At 45.4% G+C, this 24917-nt stretch overlaps 1 protein-coding gene across 2 annotated transcripts in view; it reads left to right on the plus strand.

Moving 5' to 3' along the window:
- Positions 1-24917, plus strand: part of LOC135394113 (cell adhesion molecule Dscam2-like) — a 311175-nt gene that overhangs the window by 132927 nt on the left and 153331 nt on the right. For both annotated transcript variants that reach the window (XM_064624628.1, XM_064624629.1), the window contains exons 2-3: positions 1435-1773; positions 4907-5068. In XM_064624628.1, the coding sequence (XP_064480698.1) occupies positions 1435-1773; positions 4907-5068 (501 nt within the window). The remainder of the gene's footprint in view (positions 1-1434; positions 1774-4906; positions 5069-24917) is intronic.

A 24917-nucleotide genomic window follows, 5' to 3' on the forward strand; every position in this document is an offset into this window, starting at 1 on the left:
TGGAGCGTGCATGCATTGTGAAGGCGACGAACAGCTCACGACGCACTTGTCTGCAATGTCCAGGCGTTGCGAAATTGTTTGTTTCGACTAAGAAACACGTAGTGGGTAGAATGGCGTACGTGTCTATTAGTCGGAAGAAACATTATTGCAACACATGTAGATTTGAGACAGGATTAAGCTGTCGGTTCCAGACAAGTATGTCGCAAGCTGTACATGTTTCAAGGCCCGTTTTGCAACGCCCCCACAGTCGCAAGTGAATCGAAAGTATTCCAGAAGAAGATGTTTTAGTACTCTTCTGCAACTGTTAGCGATGAGGCTCAAACAGTCTTTAATGCGTTCCTCCAATCGTCTGCAAAGCCCTCATTAATATTTGTAACGGACGCATCAGTATCAGTATCTGTGGCTGAACAGAACCGGTTGACTTAATCTTGAGAATTGAAATAGATTGGCTGTGTATTTACGGAAGCATTTGGAATAATTTGATGCGCGTACTTGAAATATTTATGCACTCTTTGTTTAAATAACATAACACGACAAGAACGCGGTATTTAACGGACATATTCCAAGATATGTCCATGATATAATACATGAAAAAAACTATTTTAAGCCTTTCCTCCCTTGAATTACATGTGCACGTCACCGTATGTATAGTCATTCATACATTCGTAGCGACGTATCTTGCCTAAAGACATCTTACGTACTGCTTGCGACACATTTGCCTGAAATCTTCATTCAAAGGTATAACAGCCCGTATCGGCTTGGTTGCCCGTGAAAGAGCTGCACTATACTAGTCGTTCTATAAGTTGGAAGAAACAATCCTGCAACACCTGGGGATTCCAGACAAGATAAACCGCGAGCTGTCGATTCCACACAAGTCGCAAACAGTACATACATATAGTTACACGTGATTGATTGATTGATGTGTAAAAGAAAATAGAGATGTTATCGCCACTCGGGACTGGCTACTCCAGGACGCGTTACTCAGAAAAGAAGAAAGGGCCAACTACACAAATCTATGCACTTTGAACCGGAATAGATGAAAATATTACCACAAAACTTGGCACCAAAAACAACAGTGCAGGAGAGTCCACGTGCGAAATCTCAATGCACAAAAAACAAAGAGCGTCACGAAGTGTAATTGCACACTTCACTCATAATCACAAGAATAAATACGTAGTGTCTATGTGTAAACAGTGCAGAGGAATATGTGCACATGCGTGCTCGTAATGCATATTTCAATCTTCCCATAACACCCCCCCCCCCCACACACACACACGCATATTCCAGTGTGACATATTGGTGCAACACCCTGAAGCTGTTATTCATGACAACGCGACCTTGTCGGCACCTCTCTTAAATAAAAACTGCTTTGCTACATTGAGAAGTGAGGAATGTATCATAAACTGAACTTTATTTCTCTCTTTCCTTTAACAGGCCAAGCGGCCACAAGCAGCGACGTGTGGGAAACCCGCAGAGCTCCATCTTTCACCTTGGAACCTCCCCACTGGGTTGAGTTTTCAAATACAAGCGGAGCCGAGGTCCGATGCGAAGCCGACGGCCTTCCACCGCCACAGGTCGTCTGGGTGACGGTCGACGGAGGAGCCGTCGTCGTCAGTCCTGGCTTAAGGCTTCTCGAGGACGGAGGTTCGACTCTCGTCTTTCCTGCCTTCCCAGCTGACGCCTACAGACAAGATGTGCACGCGGCGTTATACCGCTGTATGGCCACAAACGTAATGGGTACCATTGCCAGCAGGGACGTCCATGTGACAGCAGGTGAGCACGAGACTTTGGGTTTTAAAGTCACGTTCAACGAAAATGAAGTTGGGAAGCGTAGAATTCGAACCTCTGCCCTCATTTTGCTGGAGTGCCCTAGCCGTCCGTCAATGGGAGGTGGTTCAAATTGCATGGCGGATCATTTCTCGTCGACTGCGCTTCCATACCTGTAGCATGCTACAAGGCAGTGTGGGGCCTTGTTGTATTCGTCCTTCTGTGTCTTATTCTGTGGTGCAATGAATCTGGATATTTTTGCTGTGCATTATTATTATTATTATGTCCGTGTATTCACACGAGTGAAATTCCCCGGAATATTCCAGCGGAACACGTCATAGCTTCTTGCTGCCACGCGAGCGCCCGACGTCATTTTTCTAACTAAGGGTTATATCCAGCGGCTCAGCCACAAGATATTCCGTAACACACGACAGTGCTGATGCTGTGTGTCTGCTATATGCGCAGTACATACATAACCTAGAAACAAAGTCTGATCGCTTAAACGACATGACGTAGTCCTTAAGAGTCCGCCAACCACGATCGTGCTTCGGCTGCCGTAGCTATGGAGCCGAGTCGCCATGAGCTGCACGGGCAGCCTCTTGTAGCCAAAGAAGGCCTACGTTTGAAATTGTCTGCGATGATTGGCTGAATCCCGATTTCTGCATGACCACGTGGCGAGGGAAATAGCGGGGCTCGCTTTATTCAGGTGGCGTTGGGCACTATGCGAATATTCCGGTGGTGCGGTATGCTCAACATAAGACGAAAGAACTTCCTCCCCATGAGCACTTTTTTTTTTTTTTTCACAGGAACTTTCTATGGCAATGACACTCGTTTGGAGTTTTGAACACACGATATTGGTACAACTCCAAATATCAGTACGTATTAGTACTAATCATTACTTACGTTATAAGGACTAACAGCCCCATAGACTCCAAACCGACGGTTATCATTGCCAAATCACTGCTTCAGTCAAGTGGTTTATTCAAGAGGTTATCCGTTGTGTAGCTCTTCTCTGCAAAAAGTTTACTGAAACCAACTTTTCGTTTATCAATCTCCGAAGTAATATATGAAACCAGGTTGACAGAAAAAAGAAAAAAAAGAAAAGGCCGTCAAATTCAGCTTCAGACGGCAAACATAATCTTCCGTTCTGCGGCATACCATTAACGTGCTACCACATGACCTAGTAGGACAGAAAAAGTCCTCAGACATCCTATTCAAGGCTTATCAAAAACCACAGTAACTTGGCGACTAGCAAGGGTTGTACTCGACTAATCTTCAGCAAACAGCACGTTTCGAGATCGTCGTTAAACAGCTCTCTACTTCTCCGCAAAACAGCCACCACATAAAGAGGGATATTTTATAAGAAATTTTAGTTTCTGGAGTATTTAAAATCATCCAGACACAGACGTCAACATTTCTGTCTCATTCCACTAAGACACACATAAAAGAAAGCGGCCTCGAACGAACAACACCGGGAGCGCCGTGAAAAAGTCGAGAGGAGTCTCGGAAGCAGAAGGCACAGACAGGAAAAATAACTTCTTCACTGCGGGAGCGATGAAAGCAACCATGTGGATGATTCCTTGGTTGTGATTAGAGAGCACCCCCTTCCAAATCAAAAATGATGCGCACAAGCCGGAGAAACGGTGGAGTACATAGAGAGACGACACAGCGCAGACACAGTGTTGTTGACTCCGAGTGAGCTTCGAGTATGAAATGGGGGAACGAAGAAAAAAAAAATCGAGGAATCTCGAGGAGCCCGGAGATCATCAGTCATCATTTTTCTGCGCAGGAGGATCTGTACTTACAGAAAAAAAAGAAAAAAGAAAGCAAAAGCTGGAAGATTGTTCATTCTTTCTTTCTCTTCTTTTTTTTTCTCGCCTACTGTTTCCGTCTGTATGTTTCCGTCTACTCTTTTTATTTTTTTCCTAAAGAGAGCAGTTGCAATAAAGCGGAATCTCGGAAAATCATGTCGTTGCATCTTTCCCCCCCCTGTTTTTCGTACACATAGAAAGTCGCCTCCACGATACTTCTTTCAACCATTCCCTTCTGGAAAGTGTGTCGATTTGTATATTGCAAGACGCACGCTTGAGCTGGAAGAAAGAAAGCTCCTTGCCCAGTTTGATATCACAAGAAGACAGTTCTCGCAGTGTCAGTTTGGAATTCTGTGCTGACGATTTAAAACGAAAAAAGCCAGCGCTAGAGGGCGGTTAGCAGGGCTTTTTTTTTCCGCCCTCAGATGACCACAAGCGCCGTCCACTTTCCCCCTTGCCCTTTTCATTCTTCTTTGTATCGTGTTTCTTTCGACATATTATATTACATTTGTGTGCTTCTCTCCACGCGCGCGGAATCTGAAAACTGAGTTTCTGTTAGCTTTTGTACAGGATTCCCTGTGTGTCTTATACGGTCGCGTGTTTATTGACTTTGTCGAATCGGTTTATCCGTTCTTAAAGAAAGGAGGGTTGGGAGCAAGTGTAAGCGGTTCCGTGCGTTGAAGCTGAAACTGAAGACAGTTTAGCAACTAAGAATTGTCGACGACAGAGATTAAGTCCGGGGCGAAAAATTGCATCGGAGTGCGTTCCAGAAAATGGTCAGCAAAAAATATTCCGAAAGAATACGCTCTTTAAAGATACGGTAGTATTTTGTACATCTTCTTCATATACGAATATATTTTGTTCATATACGAATTGGTTCTCGTTTATCGTCGTAATTGTTTGCTGCTGACATATTGGTTGAATAGTTGAATTGTATAGTAATGCGTACTCGTGTCACCTTTTGTAAAACACCCGAACGTAACATTTCAAACTCAGGAAACGCATATGCGGTGGATTACCATATACATTATCTACGTATTCTCATGATGTATCTTATTTATTGTCCCCGTCATGGAGAAAGACAGACACATTACCCACTCAATACGCTCAGTATCATTATATGAGAACTCCCGGCATTCGACGCCATTTTGTTACCACTCCTTGTACACCACTGTGGCCGAGCAGAAACGATCCCGATCACCTTTTTTTTTTAATGCCCTACGGCGCCGATGGGCATATCGCTCTTGAATACTTCAGTGGACTATGTATGTCTTGATGCCAAGCGTATCTGCGTACCTACTGAATGTTTGTATTCATTTTCTTCACAGTGGTGGACTACCAGTACGAACCTCGTGTTCACGACGGCTTTGTGATCCGCGGCAACACGGCGATTCTCAAATGCCACGTTCCGTCCTACATCCGACAGTACACGCTCGTCGATGCGTGGATTCGCGACGACGGCTTCACCATCAACGCATCTGGGAACAAAGGTAACGATACGGGATACAAAAAAGAATTGTCAAAACTTAAGCATAGATCGGAATCTAGCTGACGATGCTAGCACGCACAGGACCTCAGAAGTGGTATCTAGACTAGCGAAGAAAGATTAACTTGTCTTTAGATAAACGCACACTCTTAAAATTGAACTTCACCGAATAGCACGCTCCTACCCAACAATGATATCGGATGATATCGTAATCTGCCCTGATTTGCTGAAAACAAGAGGTGCGCGCCTTTTTTGTGACAATTATGAACAGCATAAGTGTCACAAGAAAGACATACAACTCCCGTTTTCAAGAAATCAAGGCAGATAACGATATCATTCGAGATGATGGTTGGCTAAGAGCGAGCTATGCGGCGAAGTTCATTTCTAAGAGTGTAGTAGTGTGTAAAAGTAAATTAGCTGAGTCAAAGTAACGGTGTGGGCGAGTACAGGTCCCGACAAAAGTTTACGGAACACTGGAGTGGTGTATATAGTGGTCTGTGCGACACGGTTGCTGCAAACAGGAGCAGATAGACTTACAAACAGTGGACCGGGTACTCGACGCACCTCTCAGCAAGTGTGTCCACTCCCGTTCGCCGCTAGGGTGTCGCTGAGATCAAGAAATACGTCGCTCTGGTGTTCCGTAAACCTTTGCCGGGATCTGTACGTACTGACACACACACACAAAAAAAAAAGAAAACAGCGCAGAAACGGAACGTGAAGTAGACAAACGAAGCGCTGACTAACCACTGCGGTTTATTGGGAAGAAATGTAAACATCAGGAACAAGTTAGTGGTTGGCATACCGGATCTCGTGGGAAAGGAGGTTAATAGAAGGCACGCTCGTAGTGTTGTCACCTCTATTATGAATTTTAATAGCTTCGAAGGTTTCCCTGGCCCTTCTATCCCGATATCGTCCTAACACGCGTGTGTCTTCAAGCAGAGGACGGCATCCGCAATCACGGCAATGAATGGCTAGGTTGCTCTCCGTGTGTGTAGTGAGTGACCTGGTGTGCTCCCGGAGTCTGTCATTAACTCATCGTCCTGTTTGGCCCACATAGGTCATGTCACAGGCAAGGCTTATCTCATATACAACATTACATCGGCACTGGACGTAAGGTTTTGCACGTTTCTTCCCGCAGTCCGATAGAGAAGGTCCTTCCCGGATTGCTCGCAGGCACTGTCCCCCAAGCTTGTTCGGCTCTCTGTAAATACCACGCGGACACCAACACATAAATTCATAATAGAGGGGATAACACTGCGAGCGTGCCTTCTATGAACCTCCTTTCCCACGAGATCCGGTATGCCAACCACTAACTTGTTCCTGATGTTTTCATTCCTTCTCAATAAACCGCAGTTGTTATTCAGCTTTTCGTTTGTCTACGTCACGTCCCGTCTTTGCGCTGTTTTTTGTATCAACAGTAAATTATATGCCGTGCATTGGAAACACTTTGTAATACTGAGACCGCGAGGACTGTACAGAAAGGGCAAGCAGCAAATGAAGTGAGATCTAGTATGGGAAAGGGGCGCACAGTGTAACTTGAATCCGAAACTTGAACTCCTATAAAGGAACAAGAACGAGTACAGTTGATCTGCTACAGTTGCTTCGATGGGTAATACCTTTCAATTATACCATCGTCACCGCCATCGTGAGCAGACATACCCATCGTCAATGTTTGTGAGTGGCGCCACCGCAGTATTTAACGTCGGTGCGCCACGTTGTATTTGTCTATTGTCTATCATTCGTTGGAACAGAATATTCCACAAGATAAAGAAATTAGTCTCCCCTTCCCCTTTCAAAAAGGAGTGAAACTTGTCGCCTTGTCTGAGCAGGCAGACCTCACTCCTCTTCATTATAACATCACACCACCATCACCACCACCAATATTCCACGACCACCTATTCGCCCTTTTTGCCATCGTACGTGCATACTTGTAAATACCTCTCATGGGCATTAAACGTTTTGGGTGATCTGCAACTCCGGCTGTCGTATGTATGATGAGAGTTTGGCGGAAGATGATATCTTGGATATAGTCACGGCTCGTCCACCTTCCTTCCGTGTTTGGCGCCCGAGGATCCTCCCGCTTCACACAATCATGGCATGACCCTGTAGGTTTTCCCAAACGCGAGCAAAACGCGTCGCTCTCTCTCTCATACCGGCCTCGGTGGATCATATGGTAGCGTGTGCGCTTGCTGTTGCCAAGGCTGCTGATTCGAATCCGGCCGATGTTGTCAGAAACTTGGTAGATAGGGTGCAAGTTGGTTAGACACACATAGACATAGTTAGTGCTCCGCGACGGACTTTAAATTCGTACGGTGTGCCGAGATTTCGGTGCACGTTAAAGAACCCTCAGGTGAGCAAAATTAATCCGCACACCGACCACTGTGACGTCAGTCATGATCATAGTTGTCTCGCGACGTAAGGACACGATCCCAAGCTACACAACATCTTGGTCCAATATTGGTCCAATATAGCCAATATTGGCCCAACATTGAGCCAAGATGTTGTGCTGCTCTGGGAATCATCAATTATCGCCCACTCTAACCGGTTACAAAGCATGCAGACGACACGATTTCCTTCTGCTCTGTCGCTGTCGTCTGGAAAATATTACAGTTTTAGCATGGCGTACCTAAGCGCTTGCGTACGCTATTTAAAGCTTCCTATTACCTGCTCTGGACGCACCACAAACAGCTGTGAATTTTATCCCTCCGCAACCGTGACGTATGCAATAACCGGCTGATAGTTTTAGCTTCTAACCTGCTCCTCACGGAAAGTTTGAAAAATGAAGCGCATCATCTGTGCCACGCCGTTAGTTGCACGTAACTGTATTGTAGTGTGTCCTATTTATGTATTTACGTGATCCCTACCAGCTGGCGTGGCGCTGTGGTTAGGATGATCGCTTCCCACTCCGAGACTGGGAGGTGACACGCGTCTGAATCCCGGTATATACGGGCTGTGCTGTCTGAGGTTTTCCCTTCCTAGCCTTCCGGCAGACCATCCAGGCGAGTGTCGGCACAGTTGCCCCTGAAGTCGGCCCAAGACGCACAAAAACCGACACATCCACGCTTCATGAAATAAAAAAAAGAGAGAAAAGCGCACTCTAAAATCAGGTTACTATCTTTCTTGTATTCTGTTGAAAAAAAAGTTGCAGTCACGAACATCATCACACGTTGTTGCCCAGGCCTACGTTGAGGAACACAGACCTTTGTACTAATTGGGGTGTTTACGTCGCGAGATAACTGAGATCATGAACGACGCCACAGCGGTCGGTCTGTGGATTGCTTTTGCCCACCTGAGGGTTCTTTAAAGGGTCTCTGACCAGAACCTGGTAAATGTCTTTGTTTGAATGGATAACGAACCTACATGGTGCCTCCAAGTTACACTTGAAACATTTCATCTCTGCGGAGCCGCGAACTATTCTAAACAAGGAGCCGAAAAGCGGTTTCGCTTTCATCCCTCAACTCGTCCGATCAGCGCAAAAGTCTCTATTATGCATCGGTAGTGTATGACCTAAAACGCCCGCGACGTTTATTGGAGGAAAGTCCACACCGGGAGTGCGGGTGGTTTCCGCAACTTTCGTATTGCTGGGTGCTTTTTTCAACATGGACGTCGAAGGAGGAAGCCCAGCGGAGCCAACAAGTCAGCTATCAGCGACCTTTCAGCAACTGAGAGGGAAGTTCTGCTACGTGCAGCAGAGTTTGGAAGCCTTGCTTTTGAAGTGTTGTGCCGCGAATCGACTTCAGCACGAAGAGGAAGTTCCAACAACAGACTGATAGATGAGCTTTCAGCATTCATCATGATGAAGCACATGAACAGTTTGTGTAAAATTCGTGTTTGATGGCGCCGTCTTTTTAAGGTGCCGGAGTGGTTCATGCATAATAATGCCGAAAGAAATCGAATGCTTATGCTGCAAGGAGCTATCATTAAAGTAGCGTATTTAGAACTTCGAGGACAGCACGAACCTATGAGCGCTCATATTCACAAGTAAAAAGCGTGCCTCATGCACAATCATGCTGGTGGGTTTCAATACAAAATTGTTATTCTGAACTTTTCGTCATTGTTCGTCACTTATTCAGAAAGAGTGTAGCTGAAATACTACTCGCAGTCCTACTAGCTTTAGCTTTGTTCAAAGCTTGCGTGTCTCATGTACAGGAAATACAGATACACTACATACCAACAGTTTGTGCGATGGGTATGCACAAACTTGGAAAAAACAAGAGAATGGTTATACCAGCCTGTGCGGTGAACAGGATACGCAAAGCCTTTCCCATAGTAACTACTACATGCTTTAAATCAGGGAAGGGTAACAGTAATGGTAACGGAAACAGAAACGGTATATTACCGAAATTGGAGATGGTAACGATAACGGAAACGGAAACGCATACCACGGTCCTCCATTACCGGAAACAGAAACGGAAACGAATTTATCGTCCGGTATTGAATTCAGGTAACGACTATTCCTGTTGTGTGATGACATTTGAGTGACTTCTTTTTTCTTTTTGATGACTCCATTCCCTGTAATGCTCTAAATACTAACGAAAGCGTAGAAGGAAAGCGCAATATTGAATCTCGAAGGTGCATCCGTCGCTTACCTCGTCCCAGTCCTCATAACTCCATGACATCAACACATGACTATACTCCACCATAGCACGAGGATGACAACCTACTATTTAGTTACTTATTATGTACTTTGTTCTTTTTTTTTAAATTTCGCCGCGGCTATGACAGTGTTATTTACTACTGAGAGCGTCTGCTTATGAATGCGACATTGAATGAAGGTTATGCCCATCTTGAGTTGCTGGACTCAGCGTGACTGAAGACTGAAGACATGTTCCTACATTTTTCTTTTAAATCTTGCAAAATGTGCGCATCCCAACGACGTAAAATTACTTGTGTAGTGTGTACGCGTGGCACCGAAGGCACTTGGGCAAGACAGGGTGCTGACAGAGCCGGAATTGCTGTCCTCTCGCAGTTCTGTAACAACCGTTCCATTACCGGAAACAGTAACGGAAACGAAATTGAAGGGCCGGTATCAAAAACAGATAACGGAAACGAAAATATAGCAGTAACGAAAATAGAAACGGTAACCAAAATACGTCCGTTATCCTTCCCTGCTTTAAATACCCAAGACACTAGGTGGAGGTACGTCTTACCATAATTTTCCTCATTTCGTTCATATTTACGAAAAAGTGGACTCAGTATATGGACAGCTTGTGTTTATAAGTAACTTAGTCCAGTACAGTTCATGGTCATTCATGTCATACTATACGCGGATATTCAGACTATAACAACATTTGAAAAATATTTCAGACACTTAATAACCCAGATTTAAATTGTGTTACCCCGCATGTAGAATGTCATAAAGCTGGTGCTATTAAACATATTTGTAACTTGAGTTGTCCAGTATGTGAAGACAAAAATTGATTGCCACATTGGCTGTAGTCATATTTGTACTTCATGGTGTTCTAGCATGACAAAAAACAACATGAGCCCAATTTTTAAAACTTTTGTGAGCCACTTTGTCAATATCCCTTTTGCAAGCGTTTGCATTGTAAGAGATTGGGCTCTTGAATATGAATGCAGAGAGAAACTGTGGTGTATACCCTCACAGGAGCAACACGTTGCAGGGAACAGGAACAGATACACTTGCAGACAGACGACTGTGCACAGAAGCGTACCCAGGATTTTTCTGAAGGGTTGTCCTAACTTGGACAGTATGGTATTACACCCACCACCAAAGTCAATTGAAACCTGTGTAACGACTGAAATTGAGGAGGGGGTCAGAAAGTCAGGACCCCCCGCATAAATCCACCCATGACTGTGTATTCTGTGCACCTCACATTAAGTGTACTACTGTCTCCTGTTCAGTGCTGCATAAGGTATTGCTTTGGTGTTCTGCAAGCTTTTGTCTAGACCTGTATATATACTGGTCAAACATTCATTACTGACATTGTCCCACAGCTCACATGTAGTTCACACACAAAGAAGGGGACCTCAGTACTTAAAGCTAGAAGAAGTTGATTTTGTTTTTCTTTCTTCACAAACAGTGTCCCTTTGTCGAACTGTTCCTGTGCGTCGCCTCTGTCAAGAAGTCGAGAATGGCCGAACAGGAGCACAGCTGTAACCACATAATGTTGTCTGGTGTGCACAGTGGCGTCACTAGGGGGGTGGGGGTGGGGGGTTGCATTCTGCACCGGGTGATGCGACAGGAGGGGGTGACGTGCTGCAGCAGTACCGCCGCCTCCTATCTTTTTCTGTAGCGAGGTGACGCCAAAAACAACATAAGAAGCCCTCAGCGAGCATGTAATTTTTTTCTGCGTACGATATGATCGCCTCGGATGGAAAGGGACACATTATTGCCGGAGGTGACGGAGCTCCCGCACCGGGTGACGCATATCCAAGTGACGTCACTGGGTGTGCACATTAATTGGTTTTAGGAATGCTCCCTTTCTTAGTAAGAAGCCTGTATTGTTTATGACAATGTTTCTGAGAATGGTAAAGTGTGGTAAAGGGGAAATTGCAGGAAGACTGCAGAGGCCAGGGTGAGTAGGAAACAAGTAGAACAAGCGAACGGATGTGTGTTGAGATGAGGTCAACGGAGTGTGAAACTGTAATCAAGGGTCGAATGTGCTCTGTGTTGTGCAACTCATCACTGCTGATCCCTGACACAAAACATCATCTCATCAGCCTGCTCCGCCTGGTAAGAATTACATTGGGCTCTCAATTCCACCGCCGACACAAATCCAATCCTGTTCTGGCGCATCCTTTTGTCCACCCATTCAGTCGGCATGTCGTAAGTGTTGTTGAAACTACGGTCTGATAGCACCCAAATAGTATTGTGTAAGCAGCTCAAGTATTTTAATGATTGTTACGTGCAAGTAAATAAGACTGTTATGCAGGTTACCCTGTGTGTGACCCCCAGTTCCCGCTCTAAGTACTCCAGAAGTGCTCACTACACAAGTTAACTATCCAGAACCTCAATCTTCCTTTTGTGTGCAAAGTGTGCGCTGAGTGCGAGTAGGATGTAGACCTTGAGGAACCAATTTTGGGCTTGGGCTGTTCAAATACTCAAATATGCATGTTGTAGTCAAAGATGATCTAACATGAAATGTGGTTAATATAGTTTATTGTGTCACTCAGATAATATCTTCGTAATGTGTCTGCAGAGAATGTTCCAAAGTAGCATATGTGATGCAGCGTCATATTGGGCTTCTGGGAAACATCATGTTTCACGTGAGACAGACGGCATCCTTGTTAACGGTGCCTGACACATTTTAGCAGCCACTGTTTTAAAATAATATGCATAAAAAACGCTCCAACTATGACAGTATGAAGAAGTTCGTTTGAACCTGATGGCAACTGATGCTCTGAGGAAGGAACACGTAGAAAGGACAAATACATACAAAGCCTCATGTGCATAAGAAATGAATGATGAAAGAAGGAAGTCACTGGGAAAAGGTTAGCCAGCAGTAGGGCTCGAACCCACATCTTCTGGATTACCGATCCTCTTTGCAATTGAGCTAAGCTAACACGCCTCTCCAGTGACTTCCAAGGGTGCATCACCTGAAGGATGACACACCTGATGAGGAACTCACAGGTACAAAACCTGCATAATAAATATGTAATAACCTCAAACAGCTATTATATATAATAACTAGGGCATGAAACTCCAATAGCAGATGGTCAGGCAATACAACACAGGTAATCTTGCCATTGCTATGTATTTCCCAAAATGCTGAAAATAAATTGATAGAATTACGGCAATGAACTGCTCAATCTCTCACCTTAGATACATTTTTAGCACTCTGTCTTTCACGTTTCAACATATACTTTTTTTTTTTTTTCCCAAGGACGGTTTATTTCACACTGTTACAGTTCAAGACGTAGATGTTATTTACAATGCAAGATGCGGTATGTGATTAAGAGGGATGACACAAGAATACATGCTTGAGATGAAGTATGTACAAAAGTGTGAGTGTGATTTGAGGACCAGGGTCAGTCCATTGATACTCCGTGGGGCTTGACAGAACAAGCTCAAGTACTTTGAGCTAGAGAGGGTCCTCCGCACTACCTAACAAAATAAGTATGTCTCACGGGAGCTCGCCGCCTGGACGGATCGGGAGGTACCGAATAGCCCGCACACTCAGGTAGATGTTCCTCTTGAAGGCACGCTGGAAGAACTCCCAGAAGAAGAAAGCAACCAGTTGTAGTTATTGAAAGCCACGAGGAAACCTCGTTCTCGCAGCCAAGCGCGCACAGGTAGAGTGCCGGTGTGTAGGTGGAAGAAAAAGTCTTTCACCTTAGCCTCTACAAGCATCTTCCTGACTCGCACGAGCACATCTTCCCCTGGACCCGAGCCGAAAAGCTCCGAAACGTTTCAACATATACACGCATCAAACCTGCAGAAGCTTGTGTGTAAGAAGAGTCACACACCTCATGTGCAACTGGCAGATCTAAGTTGTATTGAAATGTGTCAAGTGCTTACGCATGCTCACCACCTATAGATTCCTTTAAAGGGCACAAAAAAGTGCTGTTAGTAACAACTTTAGGCTATATGCCACATTTATAAAAGAAATTTGTCCCGTTCCTGACAGACAACTGTCATGGCCATTGCAGATGTCTTCCTTTCCTGTTCCTTCCACATCCATGAAGTCATCAACCTAACATTGTTAAAAAAAAAGCCATACAAATTTATGAGGATCTCATTTCATAGCAAATTAAATGAGGCACGAAGGCATCAGCCTGATGATGTGCCTGGCACCAAGTATGCGATACCTGAGATATTACCACTACAAGCATACAGCAAATTACAATCACATAAATAAAATACACAATTGCACCAAGCTGTGCACATATTCACACACACACACACATAGACACGTACACACAAAAAGAACATAAGAGTGGCCTGTCTCTAATAAGACTTGAACAAGTTTGTGTAACTCTGTTTTGAAACTGGACACAGGAAGGCCATTTCCGATCAGCTGACCAAATTTGTTCGGAAAAGGAAGGGTGTCTCCTGACTTCCGTAGTTGGTCCGTAGCAGTGGAACTTCGTAAGGTGGGACAGTAATGGATTTCATACCGTAATGGCAAATGTTTGGGATGGCGCTAAAAGATCCTGAATTTGCAAGGCGATTTTGTGTAAATGTCTAATTTCCAAGTGAACACTTTGTCTACTGTAAATATGTGCATGTCTTGAAGGAGCTGAGGGGCATTGCACCTGTAGACATGGTTGTCGTACGCCAGGCTATCTTTTTTGGTGCACTGCAATTTTATCGTAGTTGCCCTTTGTGGTGTTTCCCCAGATTAGACAACAATAGTAGCTTGGGGTAAACTAAGGATTTCAAGACGGTTGGTCTAGAATCCAGAACCCTCCTTCAGTGTGTGTAGTATGCTGCATATTACAAGGAAAACAAATAGAATAAAACTTGTACCTGATCCCTGCCTTGTATTTCCAACATTTGGTTCCACATGTTCTCCAAAGAAGTCATAAACTACATTGGTGCACATTACTGTGGCAATTAAAATGTTACACCTAGATGCGGAATACACAGCTTCATTTTACGTACTGTGGATGTTGCTTACTGCATTGGCATGGCTGCATTCTGAACAACACACGGAATTGTACAGTATATCTTTTGATTTAGTGCGTAAACATCAATCGGTTTCCATCCTTTGTTTTTTCTTTGTTGCGTAAATGATATCCTAACATCTGCATGCCACAACGTAATTCTCACAAGCCGAGTAATCACTGTATAAATTATACAGAAGACACTAACCTCGTCACGTCCAGATGCAACCGTCTTGGAAGATAGATTCAAGGAAGGCACTGCGGACTGGCTGTAGGCGGATGTTTTTCGTACTCAAACCCAGTTGTTGCTCAACGGGTCCTTCTCATAGTCTGCATTCTTCAAATGTGATTGGAAAAATCTGCACTTCTCTACGGCACTGTCAGGACACCCTCCGATACTGTCAAGCCATAGATGCCGCTGCGGTTGAACACGCAGTATCGTATGGAACTGAATGCCCGCCGAATGAATTCTCGCTTTGACGACACAACCGAGAGGCATGTCAAATGAGGTCCAACAGTGTACCTCGATAAATTGATCAGTTGCTCCAAAAGATATATATATATATAAACCTTGAAATAGACACACTGTGAAACGGCGCGCTGGGTCCCGAAAGTCGTCGTAGCTAGTCCCGCTTTCCACGGAAGTGGCAGTGTATAAAACAGGACGCAGGTGTCGAAGTATGTACATATATTTTTCATTTCCAGACATTGTGACAACAGTGTATTGGCGTAAAAATGTTGGTTCTGGCTTGCAGAAAGTTGTAGTAGTAGTGCTTGATCACGTGACGGCATTCTGCGCGCTGATTGCATGGGCGATTGACGTCATCCCAGTGGGGTGATCAGATGAGTTTTCTATATATGCGTACATTTTCTTGGTTTGACGCTAGGTGTGCCAGCGTCGGCGTGAACCGCGATGTTTAAAATTCGAGTTTACGAAAACTAGGAGGTGTAGAGACATGCATTTTCGTATGTGATGTTGCTTTTGTGTATTCTATCGGTAGCCACTGCGGAAAAGTCCCTCCAGCTTCTGGTCAGAGGCCCTTTCACGTGCGATGAAAGCTCACCACACGGCACCCCGTATTTAACGTCCCTCGCGGAAGACGGCGTGTCTAAGCAACTTGTACCCTGCCACTAAGTTGCTGGCGTCCTCGGCCGGGTTCGAACCCGCGATCTCGGGATCAGAAGGGAGTACGAGAAAAACCTAAGAAGTCAGAGTTAAGATAGAATGTGTCTGGATGGTCCCTCGGGGTGACCTTTAAGAAATTACTCTCAAATTTGCGACGAAAGCTAGCTCCAAAGAAGGCACGGCACCTCTTACATTAGGCTATCCAACAGCAACAGCGCCACCGAGCGAAGTGAAAAATATACGCAGCAATTACAAGAACTCCCCGGGCTTGAGGAACGTAACACATGTTACCTGCATTGCAGGAAGTAAAAATGCTGCAATGAAACCCCGTAATTCGACGAGAGCGGTGAACGGAGACCCCCCGCTATAAAAAAAGGGCTGATGGCGATTCCTAATCATAACGAGGCAGAAACCGTTAATTCAACGTTCACGACTCAAGCAGAGCAAGTGCTCGTTAAAACATTTATGACTTCCCTCAACACCGTAACGGATAACTGCTCGGAGATCGGTGAGAGGGAGAACAAAGAGAGCCAACGGCTGTAATGTTATAGCTAGCGCGTGGAAGTGACCGTTGGAGTTTGCCTTGGTGTGCTGTCTGCAGTGAACGGGTGCAACGAACGAGTGCAGTGTCAATGTTGTCCCGCACGCTGGCAAGACTGATCGAGAGAAAATACGGCTGTAGTGCTGTAGCAAGCGCGTGCAAGTGATCGAATTGATTTTGATTGGATATGGTGTTTGTTATAAATGGTTTCAGATAGCGTGCGAAATGGCTGTGCTGGCCCAGCATACAGGTAAAGTTAACTGATGACAAATTCTTCGGATGAACCGCTACCATCTGAAAGTTCCCTCAAGCTTCGCGTTGTAACATATGCACACGTGCACTTTGCGCGCACACAAACACAGCCCACAGGGAGTTCTCCTACTTGATGACAATACTGACTTTGCGTATTACGTTCATAGGTAGTTTTCGTACTTGATGACAGACACACGTGCACTTTGCACACCATAGGTAGTTCTATTCAAGGGATGCGCATTGCCCCATACTGTACCCCATACTGTTCGGCGCTCCAGCTGGCTGTTCGCCACCTGGTGGACCTCCGTAGAAGCACTCAATGAATGATAGGAACAGCAGCCAGCTGATATGTTTCGCGGTGACACGAAACGATGCTGGAACTTCCCTTCGTATGCGATGGAGTTTCCCGTCTTACAGAAACAACACTAATAAGCACTGCCCAGTTCTTCAGTGCTAAAATACTGCGAAGAAGAAGATTCAATGCCGAGAAGGCGATGAGAAAAAGGATGCTATATGGACGGTACTGTCCCTATGGTGGGCTACTCTCCGAGAAGGAACGGCGTGAACGAAAACAACGAAGAAACCGGGAAACGACACGCGACTTATGTTATTCGTTATGCGCAAGACGGTGGCATATCCTATCGGGATTTTGGCGAGACGCTTTGGTTGTCGTTCGTCATCTGCATGGTCTGCATGGTATCGTGTCGAAACGTGTCTCGTGGAAGAAGGTTGACTCATCGACAATCATTCTTTTCTCCGCCATCTTGAGGACGACGCGTGCGCCTCTACAGGTAGTTGGAGAGGCGAATAGCCTTAAATAGAAGTTCTCCTACTGAAGCATTGCGATTGTCCGATCCTCCGATCTTCAATGCAAAAAGTTATCACACTTGATGACAATACACACGTGCACTGTGCGGTTGGTGCAGTGTCTCCTGCACTCTTTTGTCCATCATCTGCTAACTCGTCGAGTCACTCACAATCTCCACATTCCGGGGAATGGTTCTGTAAAAATATCTGCGTACACAGAACACATTACGTTATTTCCAAGCGGCGACCGTACAAACTGATATGTATTTTAAGTATTCCACCATTTCTCCGCTTTCTCAGGTTCCGAGCTAAGCAAGGACATGACTCCAGGTGCTCTCTCTCTTTACCTTACGCGCATGACATTTAAGTATGCCTGTCTCTCAGCATTCTTGGCTTGGCTTTTGATATGCGAGTTGTGATATATGGTGCGAGTTATAAGCTAAGGTAGCAGGGGGTTACCCAGGAGGTAGAGGGTTAAGAAGAGGGTACCCACGCGCCTTGGGACCCCAGTGAAATTTAGGATCGTCACTCCGCATGCCCAAATCCGTGTTTTGGTTTTTGGTACGCACGCTCTTTCTCGAAAAGAGCGTCATTTTTGTCACAGTTTTCTCATAAGCAAAATGATTGTCAGATGGGAACACAGATCAGAACCACGTGAAAGCTACAGCGGATGAGATCTCGTAGTTTTAGAATTGCAGAAATCAAGCTGTCCTTTAGGTCGTCGATCTTGCATCCTACCCGTAATAATGACAACACTCTGTCACAATTAATTCTCAGTATCCAGACTCTAGGGGAAAAGGGACACCGGTTGACACTACAGTGAGTCCCGGACCACATTTGAATTCAAGCCAATAAGGTGACATATTTGACGGGTGTTGCGGCCTACCGTTAAACGCGCAACCGTGCCCATCATACCCTCCAACGGGGTAAGCGCTCCCATTTCTCTGCGTTGACGTCACCCTTAGCCTGCCAGCAATGGCGCCATGACATCTCTGAGTGGTCACTCCTTTACACAGTGAATCAGATATTATCGTTTAAGATGCCAGGTGTCTTCCCTCGCAGCTTCACGTCACTTGAGCGCTGCATACGGCTCAACGTCGCCTTGCCCACTGTGAAATTCCGTTATATTTTGAGTCCCAGCAACACGTTACTGTGCTCAGCTTGCAATACCTCAGCTACGATTCGCCACATCATCGATGTGTGCGACCAGTACACGTGCGAGCGACGACTGCTTAGACGCCAACATGAGCTCCTGGACCACAGACCATTCAGCTTGCACTAAGCCCTTGGCCGATGGAGCAACTCTACTCATCAGTTCCGGACTCTTCGCTCAATCTTTGCCTTCCTTCAAGCTACAGGCCTCTCCCAAGAACTCTAAACCTCTGACCTGTCATCTCTCTGATCTCCCCTTTAATTCGTCCTCTGATATTAACCTCTTCGAAGTGGGATATGGGGTCCTCGGACCAAGCGGGGAAGCGTCCCATATCATCATCACTATTCATTCATTTATTGTTGTTGCTCATCCTCAGTACGGTCGTGGACATTTTAATCTGATAAAATGACTCATAGGACGACAGTTCATGCCACAAAAACATGTACGCACATCTTTTTTAGCATCTTTGCGTACGCACATGATGTACACGTCGCATTTATAACTCGGTACGTCATTCAACAACATCTTACAGCATCACGAAGGCCTCTTGCAAAGTCGAGCTTAAGTGTGGTAGCCTCTCATCTTGCTCCTTTCTCTCGTTATTACGTACCGCTTTTCCCCCTTTCGTTCCTTCTCATAAAACGCAATTTAGAAAAGAGGCTCCTCTTTTCCTTATTTCCCAACAAGACATTTACGGCTTGCTCGTCATAAACGCCGAGAAAGCCGCACATAGTCAAACAGTCGTCTAAATAGAAATAATAAGAAAAAAAGCCTATTACGTTATTTGCTCGGGGAGCAACTTACCCTATTATAGAAGTCCTACGGCGCACCAACGCCCATTCACGTGCGTAGTAATACATTACATTCCGCCAGGATAAGTTATGGCAAACTGCAACTGAAACGACTTCTTTTGGAAGATGATAACGCTACTTGCATGTACATACATATACAGCTATAATGCACGGCTGCGAACCGCTAGAGTGTTTCCTCGGAAATAAATCACAGCAGATTGGAGGGGGGAGGAGGAAACGTGCATGTTATGAACCGTGATATTGCGGCAGCATTGTCGTGATTTTCGCGTACTCGTCCGTTTGGGTTTTATCTTCACATTTGAAAGGGCTGACGTTGAAACTTAGGAAACACCGACATTCTGGACCCAAACCAAAATCTAAAAAAAAAAAAAACGCTCGCATATGCTTTCTTGTAATGCTTAACCTCAGCGTGCAAAATATTGCAATTAAATTCGTAGTCCATGACTTATAATTGAATTTTATAAATAGGTAGATAATCAAGCAGCCGATTCGAGATAAGAGCTGCGTTTTATCATATCTCAAAACTCAATGAAGATTCTCTCGGTCCCACACCCTGGTAACGTCCGCCAGAGCGTATAAGCTCATGTGACGCCAACGTAAAACTGACACCGGCCGTGTGGAACGGTTCTTTTTCTGTATCAACGGTATCAAAAGATACGACAATCTGTAAGATGACATTTTACATTTCAGCATCTACATGGAACTCAAATTCGAGCACATCTCTAATCTCAAAATCTGTTCACGATTCCACACTGTCCCTTTGATAAGGATGCCGGGCGGAAATGTGCTTTTACAAAGCTATCAATGTCGCTTTTACTGCTCAATGGCGGAAGCGCGGCGACAAGTGAAACCTAAAAAATGCCGACCTTTCAAACCACACTTGCACTGTCTGCGACACGCACACGAAAAATAGCATTAAATGCTTAATCCCTTACGTGTTAATGTCATTCGTGCCGTGCCACACAGAGAGACTTAATAACATTTGTTTGAATGACAGTTTCTGTTTAATAATGTCACTTCAAATCATTCGCCGATGAAATGCCTATACTCTCGCTCCCATGGTCTGCGCGAAGTAACGATTGTTATGGTGGGCTAGCATAAAACCACTTTGTACCGTGCAGCACAAGATTATTTCCTAATTCGAGATTACACAAGTATTCTTTGACGAGTATACTGATGATAGGCAGGACGAAACAGGTGCCATATTGTTTGTTTTGAATTGGAAAATTTCAGAATATTACTTGCACTTAAGACCTGTTTAATAGCGTGTAAGTTTTTAAACGGGCGTACATTTTAGTTTACTAATGTGCGGGCCGCATCGACATCATGGGGCGTCATTACAGACCGACGTGTGGTTCGCGAATAATTCCGTTCGGGACCCCAGTGGCAATAGACGACAACGTTATTTGTTCTGCCAGTGTTGCACAGGTATAAATCAGCTAGCTGTTCAGAATATTTTATTTAACATAATTATCTAAGTAGACAAGTAACTGCTCAGGTTACACTTTGCTTGTAACTAACACAATAACAACGTAGATGTTCTGCGTGCGAACTATCGTTACAAGAATGTCACGCTGCTAAAAATATGGACAATCTACCATTCGTATGTACACATATCAAGGCAAAATTCGACTGAAAAATTGGTTGTGATTATTTACACTATTTACATAATCTGAATCCCTTGTTAGAAAACGAGGTTCCTCAGAGCAACGCGCCCATACTAGCTAGCCAGCTAGCTAGTGATCATATTCATGTGCAACGCACTACCATATCACATACGTATTTTTGCGCTGTAATCCACATAGTATGAAATATATACTAACAAACATAATCTTGTACACCTCTGTGAAGTGGGGCAGGGTCCTGTGGCTACCACGGGGAAACATCCCATGTCACCATCACTTCTCCTTCATTTATTTATTGTTGTTGTAAACGCAACGCAATGACCAGCGGTATTCTCTAGTAGGTTAAGGCGTCCCACTCGTTGGTGGTAGCCAAGGTCGTGCTGAAGACTGAGAGGTGGTGGGTTCGAATCCTACCACCAGCTGGGCTGCCTGAGGTTTTCCCCGAGTTTTCAGAAGATTTTCCAGGCGAGTGTCGGCACAGTTCCCACTGAAGTCGGCCCAGGACGCATACTAACCCCCCTGTCCCCCTCTCTTTAATGCTGTTCTCTCTCCATCTGTGGACATCTATACGCCGTTCGTAGCCGCAGTTGCTTCGCCGCGCTAACACGAAAAACAACGACAACAACAACGCAGTGATGGAAGCAAGAGCTGTCCTCTCTGCTTCATGTCGCATGTTGGCATTCCGTTCCTTTCCCTACTTCTTATCTTATAGACACCACCAGCCCTTTGAACCACGTGAATCCCTTTCCCCCCTACACTCCAATTTGCACTAGTAGAAGTCACACAGTTCTAGGCCGCTGAAATATTCATCCACCAACGAGCCTCGAACGGCTGGAATCCCCTAAAAGAGAACGTACGATCCCACGTCTGAACCACCGAGTAGTGGAGCACTCAGCATTTCGGTCAATTAGAAGCTTCCCAAGACGCGTATACCTTCTCTTTTCCGACGCCCGAGCTTGCTTATTTTAGCCGAACGTAACGAACAGTGCCAAAGGGCGCAAATACTGGGTGGGAGGCAAGAAGTAGCCCTACGGGGAAAGTATACGGGGCGCCTTAAGTTCATTAGTGACACGCAACGCCGGTCTTCATTCGACTTCTCCTAATCAATTTATTCTAATTGGCTCACAGTACCCGGTTCTCGTTTATGATCGGGGGGTATATGCACAATGACGGATGCACATGCGGAGGGGGGGGGGGGAGATATTTTACATTTATTTATTTTATGCGGGGAGTTTTTTACGAAAAAAAAAAGGCAGGCAAAAAGGAAAGGTCAGTCAGACAGAAGTCGACTTGCTATTCCTTGTAAAAAAAAGGGAAAAAGAAGAAAAAAAAGAAGAAAGAAAAAAAATGCGGCTTCGATGAATGATTAGAGCAAAAGTTTATATGTTGTACTTTCTGCGACCGACCGTTTCGCATAACGAACTTATGACCTATTTTCTTTTTTTTTTGTGTGTGTGTGTGTGTTTGTGTATTCGGTAACAATAAGAGGTACGAACAAGGTGGTCCGAAACATACGGTTATATTCGAGATCACTATAAGCGGTATCCGGTGCACGCATTGTGAGCGTGGTAACGAGGTATGGGAACGGTCTGGATAGAAAAATATCATTGTCCGAGATGAGCGGAATCCATTATTGTAATTGTGAGCGTGGTAGCAACTGGAGTTACGTACAAGCTGACACGACGCCTATCGACAAGCTGTGTTTCGCGTTCACTCTGTGATCTGCTTCCTCAGAATTCTCGTGGAACAGACATCGTTCCACGTGTCGGGGAGCGAAACATGTTACACTAAGCACAACGGAGTAGCCGGCCCAATGTAAAGTTGGGTACCAGCATCTCCATATTTTTGCCCTTTCTTGAAATGAAACCAAACTCGCACGAACAAATGTGATGTTGTTCGAGGTTACGATGACCGGTCTCTGCTATACAATATCAGTGGGTGTTAGCAGACCGCTGATTACGTGGCTTCCGAGGTACATTGTCTGCCGCTCCCAATCGACTAATAATAATTGGGGGTCTACGCCGCCCGACAACTGAGAGCTCCCAATCAACTGTCAAGATACTGAGTCATGCACGCTGACGTTGCTTCCGGTAGGTACGGTAGCTTCATGGTGACGTCATCAACGGCCTACTAACACACTCTATTTTTTGATACGGTAATGCGTTTTCTAGGATGGGAATCAAAAAAGTAGCGGTGACGTCACATGACTGGGCCTCAATTCCAGCTTCACCTTCTCTCATTGCTTCCTGTATAGGAGCAGCCATATAGCTCTCATTGGCCATCGCAAAATTCGCCTGCTATACCGCTACGGCTCTTTGGCCGCGCTTTCTGTATCAGGAGTCACCTAATTGGACCTCCCATTGGGACTGCGGACGTCACGATGTGACGCCGACTTCCCTCGCCCACTCACGCGCTCTTTTGAAGGTGTGGAGGGTTTGTAGAGGGTGTGCAGATCCCTCGCGCGGAACAGGTCAGATGCGCTCGTCACTGCTTCGCAAGAGCTTGTGTTATTTACTGCACAACAACAACAACAACTTTATTTTAAGATGATGAATGCAACACGCTGCTGCCGAACACGAAAACAGATGTGGAAGTACATTTCACTTCTTCATGCCGAGGCACGGGTAGACAGCGTCCACTCGTTGATTGTAGCCAGGGTCGTACTGGAGGACTGGGAGGTGGTGGGTTCGATTCCTACCACCGGCTGTGCAGTCTCCCTGGGTTTTCGGGCAGACTTTCCAGACGAATGTCGGCGCCAGGGTTGCGGAGTTGCCACTCCGGAGTTGGAATGATTCCGGAATCATTCCAGGTTTGGCAGAGCCCGGAATGGGATTGGAATGGAAAGGCGGAAACTGTCCTAGGAATGAGAATGGAATGGTCTGGGTGAACGGTGGCAGTTTTGGTTTCAACGTGCTGGTTTCTGCCCTCGCACCCTTTTGCACCGCACCTGCAAACGGTCAAGGGTGAAACAACCTTGTCTCGCTGTTTCCATGCTTGCTGATGTCAATTTCCTCTAGCACTGCTGGGCTTGCCAGTGTGTTTACCGGTCCTTTTCTTTTATTGTGGGAATTAACGGAATGGAATTGGAATTGAAAGGAATGGAATTATCGCAAATCTCCATTCCTCGGAATGGGATTGAAACGGAATGGGCGACCCCATTCCTCGACTCTGGTCGGCACAGTTCCCCATGAAGTCGGCCCTGCACGCACACTAGCCACCCTTTCCCCACTCCTTCCTACTGTCCATCCTCCATCTGCCCACGTCTGTAAGCCGCTCATAGCCATAGTTGCGTCGCAGCGCTAATACGCGGTAAGAAAAAGAAGAAAAGAAAAACAGAAAACATCTGACCCGTGAAGGCTCGGAACACGATCCGCATCGGAAGTAATCAGTGCCATTATCCGTGGGTAATGAATGATACGCGAGAAGCCAGAATCTCCCTTTCCACTTTCGACTGACCAAAGAAAACAACAACAACAACAAACTCGCAATCACACCGAGCCTGATTTTCTCTTGCCTCCTAATCTTCCACCAATGATTCCGAATAGATAGAAAACACGCAGAACTAGTTTCATGCCAACGACGCATCAACGGAGGCAAACGACGGCCACAAACAACGCTATTTTAGCAGTAGCTCGGAACCATTCGAACTGTACACCGTACTGATCGCAATCTCTCGTTTTGGGCCGTCTGCACTCATCCCGTTTCTTTCTTACACGGGCGAGCATAAAAATTGTTTCTGGAACGGCCCCTTTTGCGAGAGCAATGGAAGAAGAGGTGATGGGCGGCAGCATCCAAGCGCCGGGGATACTTTTATCACTAGCTAAGCGTTCGTTCGTCTCGCTATAAACACAGGAGATGACGCCTAACGCCCGAGCTCATATGTCTCCTCATGCGAAGAAAAAGAGGGAAAGAGAAAAAAAAAGGAAGGGGGAACTGTTCTAAGCTATCATCTCTGAAATAGAGTGTA

The sequence above is a fragment of the Ornithodoros turicata genome, chromosome 5 (genome assembly GCF_037126465.1).
Source record: "Ornithodoros turicata isolate Travis chromosome 5, ASM3712646v1, whole genome shotgun sequence".
Taxonomy (NCBI): Eukaryota; Metazoa; Arthropoda; class Arachnida; order Ixodida; family Argasidae; genus Ornithodoros; species Ornithodoros turicata.